This window comes from Manihot esculenta, chromosome 16 (genome assembly GCF_001659605.2).
Source record: "Manihot esculenta cultivar AM560-2 chromosome 16, M.esculenta_v8, whole genome shotgun sequence".
Taxonomy (NCBI): Eukaryota; Viridiplantae; Streptophyta; class Magnoliopsida; order Malpighiales; family Euphorbiaceae; genus Manihot; species Manihot esculenta.
The window spans coordinates 6,038,168-6,056,787 of NC_035176.2; the positions used below are offsets into that span (position 1 = coordinate 6,038,168).

Below are 18,620 nucleotides of genomic sequence, written 5' to 3' on the forward strand. Positions count from 1 at the left end.
CTTCCGTAGTATTCTGAGAATTGCCAGAATTTACAATCTTAGGAGGCTGCCCGTCGTAATTGCCTCTATACTGCTGCAACCCTATCGAATCAGAATTTATGTAATTAAAATTTTGATTATACTGCTGTCGTGGCTGCCAATCAACAGGCTCTTCTGCCCTTTTTGCCATCTCAATAGCATCTGCTAAAGTAAAAATTGCAGCTACTTCTATCATACAGTGAATTTCGTGATTCAGGCCCCTCTGATAATGAGCAACCTGCTGGGCTTCGTTCTCACAGTTTTCACACCTCGCTGGCAACCTCAAAAACTCCTCGATATATTCATCCACCCTTTGATTCCCTTGTACACAGTCATGATACCGGTTATACAAAACCTGAGCATGATCACTAGGCAAAAACCGCTGTTCAATCATCTGCTTCATCAACACCCAGTTTCGTATAGGTTCCAGCCTCCTCCGATAGCGTTCGTTTTGAACCGAATTCCACCAGGCTATTGCACTCCCTTTTAATTTATAGGCTACAATCGGAACCTTTCGATTATCTTCCACGTTCATAACTTCGAAGAAACGTTCAACCTCCGCCAACCAATCAAGAACAGATTCTACGTCTAACGAACCAAAAAAGTTTTGAAGACCTATCTTTATCTTGTAACCTTTCTAATAATTCTGTTGGGGATTTACAGGGATAGGATTGACGACCACAGAATTGGCGACTACAAGATTTGGAAATGGCTGGAGGCGTTCGACGGCGGTGGGTTGGTGGATTCCCTACTGCAGGGCTAATTGTCTGATCATCTCCTTCAATTTTTCCAAATATATCTCAATTGCAGCAAGTTGCTCCTCTTGGTTGTCTGCCATGGTCGAATTTCGTTCTGATACCAATTTGATAAAAGACTAATTAGATTCCGTCAAAAATTTTAACCAATAACGTTTGGTTAAGACAATATAACAGAAAAGAGATGTTAAAAGTCGAAATTTTTTTCTTAAAACTGTTTGTATAAAAATAAATTTAAAAATTTTTATATAAAAATAAGTAGTAAACTATTTTTCTAAAATATGATATTTAAAAATAAATAAAAATATAAATATTTTTATAAATAGTTACACATAAAAAATGAATAATAGATTATTTTTACAAAGTATATGATATTATAATAAGAAAAATTATTATTCGGTTTCTATGATATAGAAAAACTCATTAATTAATCTCTTATTTTAAAAAAATATATATTAATATATCCCTCAACTTTTAAAAAGTCTATTAGTTACCCTTTCATTAATTTTAACCGTTAAGTTTAGTCCCTGTGATATAAAAAACTCATTAATTAGTTAATTGATTTTGAAAAATATATTAAAATATTCTTAAAATTTTAAAAAATATAATAATTAATCTCTCCATTAATTTCAGTTATTAAGTATCATAAAATTATTTAAAATATCCTATAGATATTTTTATAAAATTAATGGATCAATTAATAATTTTTTATGGAAACTAAATAATAGAATATTTAATGGCTAAACTAACTGAAAGAATAATTAGTATATTATTTAATACTTTAGGGATATTAATATTTTTTTTTTCAAAATTAAAAAATTAATTAATGAATTTTTTAATATCACAAAGAATAAATAGTAATATTTTTCCTACAAAAATATTTAAAATTCACTAATGTGAAGAGAATAACTGGTTGATGATGCATATATTCAACACATTAAAAATATATAAATGAACCAAAATCAAAGAAAAAAAAAACTATTAATTATGTGCTGAAATTTTAAAACTATTAATAATCTGATAAAAATTGTAAAGAAAAATAAAAGTTTAATAGAATATAACAAGAAAATCAATAGTTATAATTTTCAATTTTTTATTTTTTATTTTAAAAATAAATTTTGAAAAATAATAAAAATAGGAACACAACTTTCACAGAATAAATTTTTTATTTTTTTATTAAATAAAAATAAAAAATCACATAAAAAATTAACGCATTCTAAATAATTAATTTTACTAAATTATAAAATTATTCGATGCCATGGTTATATCTACAATAATTAGATATTGATTATTAATCTAGTGTGACTTGTACAGACTTATCATAACCAATTATTATAAGAAAATTATTGTGTATATAGTAGTCATATAGTAATATTTCTCCTATAAAAGGTTATTCATGATCTCATACCGCCACCATTGTCCACTGGCCACAGCACTAAAAGAAAGAAAAAAAATAATTAATTAAGTCTCTATTTGTTTCACGGGATGTAGGAAAATATTTTTCAATTATTCTATATTTGAGATATTTATAAATTTAGTTAATAAAAAATATTTTTTTAATAAAAAGTAAATTATTTAAAAAAATAATATTTTTTTTTAAAAAAATAATATTTTTTTAAAAAAAATAATATTTTTTTAAAAAAAAATAATATTTTTTTAAAAAAATAAGTTATTTAACTTTATTAAAATTTATATATAAGTTTGTTAATATTTTATTTTTAAATTAAAATTAAACAATGAAAAATAAAATATTTTATTAAAAAATAACTTTCACGAAAATAATTTTTAAAAAGTCATCTTTAAAAAAATATTTTCTAAATATATATTTTTTTCTATATTATCCCTACCATTTATGGGTAATCGTTGAATGAACTGAATAATAATTTTTTTTTAATAAAAAAGTCAGTGTTATGGAAGAATAAAGATAATGTATGATTCACGTGGTTCTTGAATCATTAAAACCAGCCAAAGCTGTCCAGTTCAGATAGCTAAAACTCAACCCATGCCTGGTGGTTGTAGCCTTGTAAAATTCTAATCACCGAGTGAATCACATCCAAGACGCTTGAACAAGTGTAAAATCTTCCTGCAAAAGTGCAATAAGAATGAATCAAAAAAAGAATATCTCATCATCAAACCAAACCAAACCACCACTTCCATCAATTGATTTGTTTCATAGACCAAATCTAAATGAATAATCTTCTGCTTTTCTTTTCGTATTAAACTCTTCAAACTAATGCTCAAAATATTTCTGTAGAAACAGGTCAATTACATCCCATATCAGCCATGAATTAACCCGAAAACAACTGAAACGGAAATAACAAGAAGAGGAAGATCAGAATCTGAAAACTTATGTTATCTAAGAGTAGATGCAACAGTATGAGCCCACCATCTAAGATTATCTTTCATGTCCATCTCATTCCTCAAAGCAGGCAATCTCCAATTCATCAGTGAATCCTCTTTCTTTCTCCTCTCCAAACCATACCATGCTTCTGAAAGATATGGCCTTGAAACTTTAGCTTCATCAACACCGCCAATCTCTTCTTCGCCATCTTTTTTTCCAAGTCTTTGCAACCCTGGAATTATTGAAACTAAGCTTGAATCCTTGTCTTCCTCAGAAAACACAAATCCCAAATCCATAAACCCTTTCAGCTCTTCAAATTCCAATTCTGATAGACTCTTGCTCAACGTTCTCTTCTCTGGTCTCCTGCTTCTCGTCTTCCTCGTATGCGATTCTTGTACATATGGTCTTTGTGTTTGTATTCCCTCTTCTTCTATCTCCATGTCTGAAAGGATTGTTTGGAGCTTTGACGTGGGGAGGACTGAGTCCGGAGAGAGAGATAAACCAGAGCCGAAGCTTGCTTTGGGCCACAACTGATCACTCATGGACCTTGAAATAATCGTTGGCACTCTGTAAAGCTCTGGTTTTGATGCTTCTTCCTGATTTTGGTGAACTGGGTTGGCATCAGCATCTGATGATTTCAATAAACGTGATTGATTCTTGAGAATTTCCATCTCAAACCAGCAGGAATTAAAGAGGTGGATAAAATCTTTGGCTTCCATTAATGGCGAGTCTTCTTTAGAGCAAACAAGCGGCTTTGAGTGTGAGAGTTTATGTTGAATTTTATTACCCCAAGACCATATAAATACTGGATATGTTATCAAAATTGCTTTGAGTGTGAGAGTTTATGTTGAATTTTATTACTCCAAGACCATACAAATACTGCACATGTTACCAAAATTGCCCTTCAGATTACTTGTTTATTACACAAAAGATTCAAATATTCCATTGATATTCCCACGTTTTGATTTAATTTTAACATTTTCTTTTGATCGTGTGGCATTTGGTTTTTATTTTTTATTTTTATTTTTATTTTCCGTGTTCCTTATTCAATATAGTTAAAAGAGAACACGATTTAAGTTCAAAAAATCATATAAAAAATAAAAATAATATTTTTTCTATTCGCAAATAATAGTATGGGTAAAAATTGAATTGATAAAAGTTAACGTGTCGTATTTACAGACTTAATCCGATGATAAAGTGCATTTGAAAAGTCTCGAATTCTACTCTCAAATTTTTAGTCCTCTATTTTAAAAAAAATTAACATGTCAAAAGTTTTAAAGTGTATTTCCCCATAAGCCAAACTATTAAAGCATTAGGTTCAATATAAATAGAATATTGTTTAGCCATACTTCATAATTGCAAAGAGAGTATCAGAGAAATAAATGCATTCAGCTAAAGAAAGATGATGGGAGTTGACAGAAATGAAGATTAAATACCTTTTAAAATATCTTTTATATGGCTATTAAAATTTTGAGTATCAACGTGTCGGTTTTAAATTCAAATAGTAATATCAAATTTTTTTTAGCTATTGTTCTTAAAAATAACCGGCCATTCTGTCTCTAAATTTTAAAATTTTGATTTTTTTATTTTTATCTTAAATATAATTAAGTATTTGCAACCTATTGAATTAGAATTAAATCATTGGTATGACTGTTATCAACATGTAAGTTTTATATTTGAATGATAATGTAATACCAGGCTAGACTCCGGTATCGGAATTCCTACCGTCCGGTGGAATCTCGGATGTCGGAAACCTCTAGAACGGTAAAATAATGTTTTTATAAAATGTTTTAATGTATTTTATGATTTTTAAGTAAGAAAGAAACTGAGTTTTTAATGAAAAAGACCATGGAGACATTTCCAGGTTCGGCCGCCGAACATGGGATAGTTTAGGGGAGCAAGTTAGGCTTCCGAAAGTGGCTCAGGTTCGGCCGCCGAACCCTATGTTTGGCCGCCGAACTTGCATGAGTTTTGAAGGCACTTTAGGCTGCCGAAGGGTGGTCTGGCCAGCCCCTATATAAGGGCTCCATGGCCGAAACGGGCGAGCTTTCTCCCCATTTTCGGCCAACGGTGAGTCCATGCTCTCCCATGGTTGATTTTTGGTGTTTTTCCTCAAATCTTTCGAGTTTTAATAAGTTTTATCTTGGTTTGAAGACATTTGAGCAAAAGAGCAAGTTTTAGAGCTTGGAGACCCAAGGAGCTCGATCTCTCCTATCTCCGAGTTGGATCGCCTCTCCTCTCGATCTTCAAGAGGTAAGAGTAGATCCTTAGCTCATTTCATGTTTTAAACAAGTTTTATGAAAGTTTATGGGGTAGAAATGCATGTTTAGGTTAATATTGAGTTTTTTTATTAATGATGAGCATATGGGCAATGTGTGTTGTATATGTATGTTTGATGTGTTTTAGTTGGGGTTTAGGTTAGTTTGAGACCCCTATATACTTGTTGGCTTGAGTTTGCTTGTTGTAGAATAGGTAAATGCATGATTTAATGGTTTGGGAGACAAATGTGCATTGTGGAGGCTGAGTTCTGCCCTTTGGAAGAACTCAGGTTCGGCAGCCGAAGGGACTTTCGGCCGCCGAACCTGCCTGTGGAGGCAAGCCTTTGGCTGCCGAACCCTGCCCCCGAAAGTGGACTTTCGGCTCTAGAAGGGAGTTTCGGCCGCCGAAGGTGCCGCCGAACATGCATGAGTTTCATCTCTGGAAGGAACCTTCGGCCGCCGAAAGTGCCGCCGAAGGTGCATGACTTTCGGCTTTGGAGGGACTTTTGGCCACCGAACCTGCCGCCGAAAGTGCCCTGTTCAGCCTTCCTTTGCATGATTTGTATGATTGTTTTAATGTGTTTTAGGGGGTTTTTGGGGAGTATTTTAGAGTCATGTTCAAGTATGTTTGGTTCATCATTTGAGTCCACCTGTGTAGGTTCGGACCCGAGGAACCGAGGACCCCAGCAGTGAGACAGTTGCTTCAGTGTCTTGTCAGAGCTAGCCTGAGGTGAGTAGAATGACTCTTTACATTTCAAAGCAAATAATGAAAGTTTTGACATGATTCACGCATCATGAATGCCATGAGATACATTAGGATGCTTGCATTAGAATTCACGAATATGTTGCATTGCATTATTTGATGTTGATGTGGATGGATGTTGGATGATCCTTTAGTCCTCGTATGATATGATATGATGATGATACGGTATGGAAGACCGGTGAGACCCATTCTACGCCCATGGCACAATGTAAGAGAAAGACCAGTGAGGCCCATTCTACGCCTATGGCACAGTTGGAATGTTATATTATGTAATGTAAGAGAAAGACCAGTGAGGCCCATTCTACACCCCTGGCACAGTTGGACTATGTAGAGGACTACTGGTGACAAGTCCATCCTTGATGTGATTTGTCTGTGATGTGATGCATTCCATTATAGCATATGTTTTAACTGTTTTATTATTCTGCTCACTGGGTTCTAGTAGCTCACCCCATTTCCCTAATCCCCCAGGTATGCAGGTACGGGATAGGCCAAGAGGTCAAGAAGAGTAAAGTTATGTTTATGTAATAGTTAGATGTGGGCATGATGAATTGTAAAGTTTTTTTTTTTTTTTTTGAAATAGATGAATTGTAAAGTATTGATTAGTCATGTAATATTGATGTTGAGGATTAGAATTGTGCTTGACCCTATGTGTATGGTTATTCCCTTTGATACATGATCTATAAAATGTTTTAACAATGTTTATGTAAACCAAATTTAATATATGTTATGTTACCCCATTAGAGCATTGATGAGGACTCCAGTGTGGGGTTGATGGTTATACTTATGAGTTGTGCATGCACAGGTTGAGTTTGGTAAATGAAAGAGAAAGTTTTAAGTTTTATGTATATGTTGATCATGTATGGGATTTATCAGGTATACAGGTTGTATGTTAGGCTTGCTACGGGTTTCGGCGGCCTTAAACCGGTCTGGATCATAGCGCCGGTGGTAGTCCGGTTTTCGGGTCGTTACAGGTAATATCTACGTTGTTTAGTTATCGTTGTTGAAAATAACCGAGTCAGATGCATTTTATTTCTATGGTATAAGGGAGCTTATTAATAGGTTTCTATTGATTTTAAAAAATATATAAAAATATCACTAAAATTTAAAAAAAAATCTACTAATTAGTTATTTTGTTAGTTTGAACTCTTGAATGTTTTATATTTAATGGATCTCTATTGATTTTGAAAAATACATAAAAATATCACTAAAATTTTTAAAAAAATCTACTAATTAGTTTTTCTGTTAATTTGAACCTTTGAATGTTTTATATTTAATGGGTCTCTATTGATTTTGTAAAATCTATTAAAATTGATATTGTTGAGTTTAGATTGATGATGTGTTCGAAATGGGACTGAGTTGTGATTGGCTAGAACCTGTAAGAAAGAAAACATGAGGTGGTAGTGGGTGCCCACGGTAGTCACTCCGACACTCAAGTCAGTATCAACGAGTATAAAGAATGCAAGAAATTGCTTATTAACGTACATTTGCCGCTGTGATCGTTCTTCTTTTATATTGTAGGAAGATGGTGATAAATATAGAATTTTCTAATAATTCAGCGATGATGTGGCTGTCTGCTTAATAAGGGATATTGCCAGCTAATAAGTTGACAATCCCACGATTATAGGTGCAATGGGTATATACTGGATTATGTATGTTAATAGTAACCTTGTGCCGAGACTTGCCCATTTGAGGGAAGGGTGAGTCTTGACGTCGGACTGAGTGTCTGCACACTCTTCCCCCATTCAAACTTACATTTGCCTTTTAAGACTTTAAAGAATGGGAGACACCTTCTGACCGAGAATGATATGAATCGTCCTAGGGCAATGACTCACCCATTTAACCTCTGTATTCCGTTGATAGTTTTGGGTGCTTCCATGTTTTGGATAGCGCTGATTTTCTCAGTATTCACTTCTATACCCCTTTCTAAGATGATATATCTTAGGAACTTTCCAGCCTTTACCCTAAAGGTACACTTTTCCGGGTTCAGTTTCATGCCCATCTTGTCCAAGACATCAAAGGCTCTCCGAATATCCTCCGAGTGTTCTTCCAATGATAAGTTTTTTACCACCATGTCGTCTAAGTATACTTCGGTGGTTGATCCCACTATGTCCTTAAAGATCCCTGACACCAACCTTTGGTACGTGGCTCCTGCATTTTTAAATTAAAAGGGATTATCTTGTAGCAGTAAACTCCTTTGTCTGTTATAAATGCGATCTTTTCTGCGTTCTCAGTATCCAACATGATTTGATTAATATCCTGAGATAATATCAAGGAAAGAGACTACCGTATGACTTAAGGTCGAGTCCACTAATCTGTTGATGGACGACAATAGGTAATGATCTTTTGGATATGCTTTATTTAGGTCAGTGAAATCTGCACATTCTCCACTTTCCGTTAGCTTTTTTCACTAGGACCGCATTGGCCTTGAAACTGTGGCTTCATCAACACCGCCACTCTCTTCTTTGCCATCTTTTTTTCCAAGTCTTTGCAACCCTGGAATTATTGAAACTAAGCTTGAATCCTTGTCTTCCTCAGAAAACACAAATCCCAAATCCATAAACCCTTTCAACTCTTCAAATTCCAATTCTGATAGACTTTTGCTCAATGTTCTCTTCTCTGGTCTCCTACTTCTCGTCTTCCTCGTATGCGATTTTTGTACATATGGTCTTTGTGTTTGTATTTCGTCTTCTTCTATCTCCATGTCTAAAAGGATTGTTTGGAGCTTTGACGTGGGGAGGACTGAGTCCGGAGAGAGAGATAAACCAGAGCCGAAGCTTGCTTTGGGCCACAACTGATCACTCATGGACCTTGAAATAATCGTTGGCACTCTGTAAAGCTCTGGTTTTGATGCTTCTTCCTGATTTTGGTGAACTGGGTTGGCATCAGCATCTGATGATTTCAATAAGCGTGATTAATTCTCGAGAATTTCCATCTCAAACCAGCAGGAATTAAAGAGGTGGATAAATTCTTTGGCTTCCATTAATGGCAAGTCTTCTTTAGAGCAAACAAGCGGCTTTGAGTGTGAGAGTTTATGTTGAATTTTATTACCCCAAGACCATATAAATACTGAATATGTTACCAAAATTGCTTTGGGTGTGAGAGTTTATGTTGAATTTTATTACCCCAAGACCATATAATTACCGGATATGTTACCAAAATTGCCCTTCAGAATAGTTGTTTATTACACAAAAGATTCAAATATTCCATTGGCATTTCCCGTTTTGATTTAATTTTAATATTTTATTTTAAGCGTGTGGCATTGGGTCTTAGTTTTTTACTTTTATTTTCCGTCTTTCTTATCCTGATAGTTAAAAGAGAAGGACACGATTTGAGTTCGAAAAATCATATACAAAAAAGAGTTTAATTCTTATAAATGGGTCTCTATCTAAGCTGTTTCATATTTAAATAGTAATATCTAAGTTGTTTAGTTATTTGATAGAACATAATTTAGCCCATTTTATCATGATATTATTGATGTTTATTTACACCTTTTCTACCTAATTTTGTGGTTTTAATCATATTTTGCAGATATTAGGTGTAAAAAGACAATCTGGAGAAAATACTCTTAAAACTGCCAAAAAGTGTCAAATATGGAAAGTGCCAAAAAAAGAAAGTTTTCAAATATGAAAAGTGCTAAATAAGTAAAGTTTTCTAATAAGGAAAGTGCCAGAAAAGGAAAGCGCAATCAATAGATTTTTTGAAATTCAAATTGCAGATTCTTCTTTCCTTATTCAGAAGGTAAAGCTAATTATGGAAAGTGTCAAATAAGGAAAGTTTTCAGAAAATGAAAGTCCTCAAATAAAGGAAGTGCAGAAGCAAAAGCAAATAAGGAAAGCTCAGTCAGAAAATTATTTGAAATTCAAATCGCAGATCTTTCTTTCCTCATTCAAAGATATGCACACACTGCAGCAGTCAAATCTTCCTATTTAGGCAGCAAGATTTCAAGGAGATGCACTTGCCTCTTCTTCATTCAGCATTCAAAATTCAAACGAAGGCTCCACCTAAAAAGGAAAGACTGGACAGATTTCTTTCCACCTCTGCACATTAATGACTGCACGCTCTCCTTCCTCTTCTGCAGTCCATGCGCACGCCACTTGCCTTCTGAAGGCCAAGGCGCGCATCCTTCCTCTTCTGAAATACCAAACGCGATTCTTTCCTTTTCAGATGCAACTTGGGCAGCAAGCACCTCTTGGGCAGTCTCTTGGATAGCAAGGAGACCTAGGGCAACACTTTCAACTATAAGAAGACACATAAGGAGCCTCCACACAGCTTTTACACACCACCTTGGAGACACCTACGGGATTCACATCTCTTCTTCTACCTTTCTTCTTTCTTTTATTTTTGGTTTTGTTTCAGCCATGAGAGGCTGAAACCTTTTATTCTAGTTGAAGATTAGGTGATGCTTTAGTTGTTTTATGAATTGGGAGACTTGATCAAACATTGTTTAACTTTTGGTTGTTCAATATTTGTGCAATTTCATGCTTGATTTCAATATTGCTTTGTTGTTTAGATCTACGTTGATTCTTGATTGCAAAGTAATAATATGTTAGTTTGGATGATTTAAGTCCGTAATTGCTTGGATTATTCAAACATAAGAACACTTGGTGTAAAAACTAAGGAAATTGTATGATCTAACGATATCTCATGCGTTTGAGTAGTTAGGATTGGATCTCTCTATCTCTTCATGCAATTAACAATTGTTTTGATGCCTAAAGTCCAAGGACGTTCCTTGACAATTTGTTAATTAGTAAATAATTAGAGGACGTTCTCTAATTGGTTTAATCATAAGGAGAGACATGGTGGTGAGAAGCGTCTTCCATCTCCATAACTAATCTATTGAATCAATCAAAAGAAACTAAGTGTCAATGACCAATCCCAACAATTGAAGTGGATCCAATTCTTCAACTAGAGCTTTCTTATTATTTATTTCTCATTTATTTTTATTATTCGTTTTACTTTATTGCTTTCAGTAGTTGCTTAATTAAATCAATCTCAAAACCCCCCATTTTACTTTCAGTTATTTGGTTTCAGTTTTATCTCGTTTCAGTTTTATCTCATTTCAGTTTTATCTCATTTCAGTTATTTTTGCTTTCAATTTTATCTCGTTTCAGTTTATTTCTCTTTCAGTTATATTTGCTTTAAGTTTATTTCTCTTTCAGTTTTATTTTTGTTTCAGTTTATTTTTGTTTCAGTTAATTCTCTTGGTCTTGATAAGAAAAATAGGTAAGTATTCAATTCTCTGTGGATTCGATCCTTTCACCACTATCTGCAGTTGTAAATTATTGATAACCAGAAAGGTTATTTTTGACCGGCTTCGACAACCGCGAGTCATTATTATTGTTGAAAACAACTAAGTCAGATGCATTTTATCTTTATGGTAAGAGGAAACTCATTGATAAGTCTCTATATATTTTAAAAAATACATAAAAATATCACTAAAATTTAAAAAAAATCTACTAAATAGTTATTTTGTTAGTTTAATCTCTTGAATGTTTTATATTTAATGGGTGTTTATTGATTTTGAAAATATATTAAAATTAATGTCGCTGAGATTAGATTGATGACGTGGCCGAAATGGGATTGGGCTATGATTGGCTAGAACCTGTAAGGAAGAAAACATGAGGTGGTGGTGGATACTCACGGCAGTCACTCCGATACTCAAGTCAGTATTGACGAGTATAGAGAATGTAAGGAATGGTTTAGAGCTTTAGTAATAAAGGACTTATTAGACTCTGTCAAAAGTTTTAACCAATAACGTTTGGCTAAGACGATATAACAGAAAAAAGAAGCTAAAAGCCGAAAAATCTTATTGAAATTCTTGAAAGATTGAAAAGTGAGTTTCAAATAGCCAAGGAAAGACTATTTATAATAGAAAAAACCCTAATATACAAAATTACAAAAATATCTAAAAAAATAATTAAAATGCAAAATTGACCCCCTAAACGGTAGAATTTTCATATCGAACTTTGTGATAGGCCCGTAGCTCTTATCACACTTTTGAAATTCGTGTATCTCAAAATTTTCTTTCCGAAAAGCTATCATGGGTCTCCATCGGACGTTGACAGCAAAAGTTAGGTCCAGTCCAAGTCTACCGTCAAGTCCAAGGCTAGTTGCTCCATGTCATTCCCTTCCATTTGTAAAGAACTTGACCTCGAGTTGTCATCAGCAGGGTAGTACTGAAATAGATCCACTACATTAAACGTCTTGAAAATTTTCATCTCATTTGGGAGGTCAAGAACATAAGCGTTGTCATTAATCTTCTGAATGATCTAGAATGAACCAATCTTCTTGGAGTCAAACTTTTTCTGTCCTCCATCACGTTTATTGCGTAAATACACCTTAACTTGGTCACTGACATTGACGAAATTGAAATTCCTATGTTTATCAGCTGTAGTTTTATATTTTTCATTGGCTTTTGTAAGGCATTGTTGTACCTGTTTGAAAATATCCACATGTTGTTTTGCCAAGTTGCTTGCTGTAATACTGTTGTGAGAACTTGTAGGAAAGGCAATAAGATCAACTGTATGCACTGAGATTTTCCTGTACACAATTGCAAAGGGTGACATCTTTTTTGAGTTGTGGACAGCACTGTTGTAAGCAAATTCTGCTTGGGCAAGAGTAAGATCCTAAACAGTTTTCTTATTACTGCATATGTAGCGCAGAAGATTGCCAAGCGTGCGGTTTACCACTTCCATTTGTCCATCAATTTGGGGATGGACATCATTGCTTTATCGAAATTCAGTTCCAAAATATTTTCATAAAGTCACCCAGAAGTGAGCTAGAAACTTCACATCTCTATTGGAAGTAATGGTCTTAGAAACGCCATGTAAGCGAACAATCTTCTGGAAAAACAGTTTTGCAACATGAGAAGCATCATTAGTTTTCTTACAAGGAATGAAATGCGCCATTTTGCAGAACCTATCAACAACAACAAAAATGAAATCAGATCATAGACAAGTCCTCCTAAGGATATGCTGGAATAGACAGTGGAGTGTATAAGCCCATATTCTGCGAATGACCCTTCTGAGTTTGACAAACTGAGCACTTATGGACCTTCCGACCTGTATTCTTTTTTAATTATGGCCAGTAAAACCGCTCCTCAAACCAACAATAGTCTTATCACGCTCAAAATGGCCATTCAAACCTTCTTCATGGACCTCTGAAATCAGTTTTTCCTACAGAGAAGATCAAGGAATGCATAACCTGTTTTCCTTAAAAAGAAAGCCATCATGTATTAAGAACCCATTAACAGACTGATGAGCCTGGACTTTAGCCCATATATCAGCAAATTCATTATCTATAGCATACAAATCCTTCAGAAATTCAAAACCTATAACCTCTTGATTAACTGTAATCAACAGAGCAGCCCTCCTACTCAAAACATCTACCACCTTATTACTATGGCCAGCCTTATGTGTTTATGACATAATGAAAGGCTCCAAAATAAGCTGCCCATTGAGCATGCATCTTATTCACATGTTTTTGAGTTTTAAAGTGGATTAGAGATTGATGATCTGTGTGAATAATAAACTCTCGCCCCATCAGATACTGCTCCTAAGTTTTAAAAGCCCAGAATACGGCATATAACTCCTGCTCATAAGTAGACCACTTCTTCCTAACTTCATTCAATTTCTCACTAAAGAAGGCAATAGGCCTTTTAGACTGTGATAACATTCCGCCAATTCCAACTCCACAAGCATCACATTCAACCTCAAACAGTTTATCAAAATTGGGTAGAGCAAGAATGGGGGCAGAAGTAAGCTTATCTTTAATCTCTTCAAAACTCTTGTTGGCTGTGTCAGTCCAAGCAAATTTCTGTACTCTCTCTTTCTTAAAGCAATTTGTGATAGGGGCAACGATGCTGCTGAAATTTCTGATAAACTGTTGATAGAAAGTACCAAGGCCACGAAAGCCGCGAACTTCAGAAATAGTTTTGGGAGTGGGCCAATTCTGTATTGCTTCTACCTTCTTCTCATCAACATGTATCCCTTCTGAACTAACAATAAATCCCAGAAACATAACGTGCTCTGTCATATAAATTCATTTATTTAGATTAATAACCAGCTCACTTTCTTACAAGGCTGTCATGACTTGGTAAAGATGCTGTAAATGTTCTTCTTTGCTGTGACTAAAAATCAAGATGTCATCAAAATAAACAACTATAAATTTGCATAAGAAAGGACACAAAACCTGGTTCATAAGTCGCATAAAATGCTAGGTGCATTCATGAAACCAAAGGGCATAACCAGACACTCGTACAAGCCTTCCTTAGTCTTGAAGGCTGTCTTCCATTCATCTCCCTCCTTAATCCGAACTTGGTGATAACCGCTTTCAAGGTTGATCTTAGAGAAGACTTTAGACCTGGATAGCTGATCTAGCATGTCATCCAATCGTGGAATCAGAAATCGATACTGAACTGTAATTTTGTTGATGGCCCTACTATTCACGCACATTCTCCAAGTCCCATCTTTCTTTGGAACTAATAGGGCAGGTACTCCGTAGGGGCTAATGCTCTTCCGAATATGCCCCTTCTTCAATAATTCTTCAACCTGTTCTTGGAGGATCTCACTCTTCTTTGGACTCATTTTGTAATGAAGCAGATTCGATAATTTTGATCTAGGAATGAGATCAATCTGATGTTGGATATCCCGCAAAGGTGGGAGCTTGGAGGATTCCTCCACTATCCTAGGAAACTCCTTCAACAGTTCTTTGAGGGATGGTAGTAAAGATGGTGCATCCTCCGTTGTGCCTATTGCTCACCAATAAAGCCAGTATGTCTCCAGATTTCTCAACTGCGCCTGATAGTCTTTGCACTCCCGTGGAAACAGCAACAACATTCTTCCCTTCCACTTTAGAATGTTTCGTAGAACCGGAAGGCAAAATAGTAATTTTCTTTTGATTCCATGTGAACATGTATGAATTCTCCTTCTCCTTATGCAAAGCATCAATATAAAACTGCCAAGGGCGACCTAGTAAAATTTCACAGTAATCCATATCCACAACATCACAATTAACAAGTTCAGTGTAAGATTTACCGATCGAGATAGACACACTGCAGATTCTGTTGACCTCATTTTTCGGACCTTTCTTAATCCATCCAACTTTGAATGATGAAGGGTGCGGCTGAGTAGGTAACTGCAATTTCTCCACCAATTGATTAGCTATCAGATTCTCGCAACTGCAGCTATCTATAATTAGCCTATAAATTGCTTCTCTAACTCGACACTTTGCATGAAAAATCTTCCTCCTTTGCGTCTCATCCTCCTGTTTTTTTGAGCATAAGATTTTCTTCACTAGACCTCTACATCTTCAGAACTACCAATAGATCCGTTATCGTCATCCACTTTCTCCTCAGATTCAGCCACTTGGTCAACCATATTAACTTGTCAGCGATCATTATTAACTCTTCTACGTTCTGGACAATTGTTCGATCGATGACCAGGTTGCCTGCAGTGGTAATATATGTCTCCCGTTGACTTTTGATAAGGATTGGTTTTGTCTCCTTTGTCTGCTGTAGTGGCAACTACTTTTCCCTTGCTGTCTCACCTTTCTTCCGTAATATTCTGAGGATTGCTAGAATTTACAACCTTAAGAGGTTGCCCGTCGTAATTGCCTCTATATTACTGCATCCCTGTCGAATCAAAATTTTTGTAATTAAAATTTCGGTTATACTGCTGTCGTGGCTGCAAATCAACAGGCTCTTCTGTCCTTTTTGCCATCTCAATGGCATCTACCAAAGTAAAAATCGCAGCTACTCCCATCATACAGCGAATTTCGTGATTCAGGTCCCTCTAATAATGAGCAACCTATTAGGCTTCATTCTCACAGTTTTCACATCTCGCCTGCAATCTCAAAAACTCCTCGGTATATTCATCCACCCTTCGATTCCCTTGTACACAGTCATGATACCGGCTATACAAAACCTGAGCATGATCACTAGGCAAGAATCGCTATTTTAATCATCTACTTCATCAACACCCAGTTTCGTATGGGTTCTAGCCTCCTCCGATAGCGTTCGTTTTGAACCGAATTCTACCAGGCTGCTGCACTCCCTTTTAATTTATAGGCCAGAATCGAAACCTTTCGATCCTCTTCCACGTTCATAACTTTAAAGAAACGGTCAACCTCCACCAACCAATCAAGAACAGATTCTACATCCAACGAACCAGAAAAATTTTGAAGGTCTATCTTTATCTTGTAACCTTCCTGATAATTCTGTTAGGGATTTGCAAGCACAGGATTGGAGACCACAAAATTTGAAACTGGCTGGGGCGTTCGACGGCGTTGGGTTGGTAGATTCCCTATTGCAGGGCTAACTGTCCGATTATCTCCTTCAATTCTGTCAAAAATGCCACAATTGCAGCAAGTCGCGCCTCTTGATTGTCTGCCATGGACGAACTTCGTTATGATACCAATATGATAAAAGACTAATTAGATTTCGTCAGAAGTTTTACACAATAACGTTTGACTAAGATAATATAACAAAAAAGAGAGGTTAAAAGTCGAAAAATCTTTTTTTAAAACTGTTTGTATAAAATAAATTTATATACAAAAATAAGTAGTAAAATATTTTTCTGAAATATGATATTTAATAATAAAATATAAATATAAATATTTTATAAATAGTTACGCATAAAAATGAATAATAGATTATTTTTACAAAATATATGATATTATAATAAAAAAAATTATTTGGTCTCTATAATATAGAAAAATTCATTAGTTAATCTCTCAATTTTAAAAATAAATGTATTAATATATTCTTCAATTTTTAAAAAGTCTACTAGTTAGTCTCTCCATTAATTTTAACCGTTAAGTGATGAAAATAAAATTTAATGAATAAAAAATATTTTTTAATATAAAAAAATTATTCTAAATATATTTTTTTTCAAACAGACGCATCTGTAATATCCCTAAAACTCAACCCCTGCCTGGTGAACTCAACCCCTGCCTGGTGGTTGTAGCCTTGTAAAATTCTATAAAGCATTGTTAAAAAAAAAAAAAAATCACTGAAAGCAAACCATCGGGGTCTAATCACCGAGTGAATCACTGAAACCAAACCATCCAAGACAGTTGAACAAGTGTAATATCTTCCTGCAAAAGTGCAATTAGAATAAATAAATAAATAAAAAGAATATCTCGTCATCAAACCAAACCTAAATGAATAATCTTCTGCTTTTCTTTTCGTATTAAACTTTTCAAACTAATGCTCAAAATATTTCTGTAGAAACAGGTCAATTACATCACATATCAGCCATGAATTAACCCGAAAACAACTGAAACGGAAAAAAAAATGATAACTAAGATCTGAGTAACAAGAAGAGGAAGATCAGAATCTGAAAACTTATGTTAATCTAAGAGTAGATGCAACAGTATGAGCCCACCATCTAAGATTATCTTTCATGTCCATCTCATTCCTCAAAGCAGGCAATCTCCAATTTATCAGGGAATCCTCTTTCTTTCTCCTCTCCAAACCATGCCATGCTTCTGAAAGATATGGCCTTGAAACTGCGGCTTCATCAACACCGCCACTCTCTTCTTCGCTATCTTTTTTTCCAAGTCTTTGCAACCCTGGAATTATTGAAACTAAGCTTGAATCCTTGTCTTCCTCAGAAAACACAAATCCCAAATCCATAAACCCTTTCAGCTCTTCAAATTCCAATTCTGATAGACTCTTGCTCAACGTTTTCTTCTCTGGTCTCCTGCTTCTCGTCTTCCTCGTATGCGATTCTTGTACATATGGTCTTTGTGTTTGTATTCCCTCTTCTTCTATCTCCATGTCTGAAAGGATTGTTTGGAGCTTTGACGTGGGGAGGACTGAGTCCGGAGAGAGAGATAAACCAGAGCCGAAGCTTGCTTTGGGCCACAACTGATCACTCATGGACCTTGAAATAATCGTTGGCACTCTGTAAAGCTCTGGTTTTGATGCTTCTTCCTGATTTTGGTGAACTGGGTTGGCATCAGCATCTGATGATTTCAATAAACGTGATTGATTCTTGAGAATTTCCATCTCAAACCAGCAGGAATCAAAGAGCCCGATAAATTCTTTGGCTTCCATTAATGGCGAGTCTTCTTTAGAGCAATCAAGCGGCTTTGAGTGTGAGAGTTTATGTTGAATTTTATTACCTCAAGACCATATAAATACTGGATATGTTACCAAAATTGATTTGAGTGTGAGAGTTTGTGTTGAATTTTATTACCCCAAGACCATTAAAATACTAGACATGTTACCAAAATTGCCCTTCAGATTACTTGTTTATTACACAAAAGATTCAAATATTCCATTGGCAATCCCACGTTTTGATTTAATTTTAATATTTTATTTTGAGCGTGTGGCATTTGGTCTTATCCGGATAGTTAGAAGAGAAGGACACGATTTGAGTTCGAAAAATTATATAAAAAAAGAGTTTAATTCTCGTAAAACTATATTTTTAAACAAAATATTTAGATTAAAAAGTAAATTCTTTTACTTATAATTTTAATTG

At 34.8% G+C, this 18,620-nt stretch overlaps 2 protein-coding genes across 2 annotated transcripts; both read right to left on the reverse strand.

The window, feature by feature from the left end:
• Positions 1-2,611: 2,611 nt before the first annotated feature.
• Positions 2,612-3,935, reverse strand: LOC110607651. The gene has a single exon (XM_021746805.2). The coding sequence runs from the start codon at positions 3,831-3,833 to the stop codon at positions 3,126-3,128; it is 708 nt and encodes a 235-aa protein (XP_021602497.1). The 5' UTR covers positions 3,834-3,935; the 3' UTR covers positions 2,612-3,125.
• A 13,186-nt stretch (positions 3,936-17,121) lies between these two features.
• Positions 17,122-18,305, reverse strand: LOC110607652. The gene has a single exon (XM_021746806.2). It carries the CDS (start codon positions 18,191-18,193, stop codon positions 17,480-17,482), a length of 714 nt encoding a protein of 237 aa, XP_021602498.1. The 5' UTR covers positions 18,194-18,305; the 3' UTR covers positions 17,122-17,479.
• Between the last annotated feature and the right edge of the window lie 315 nt (positions 18,306-18,620).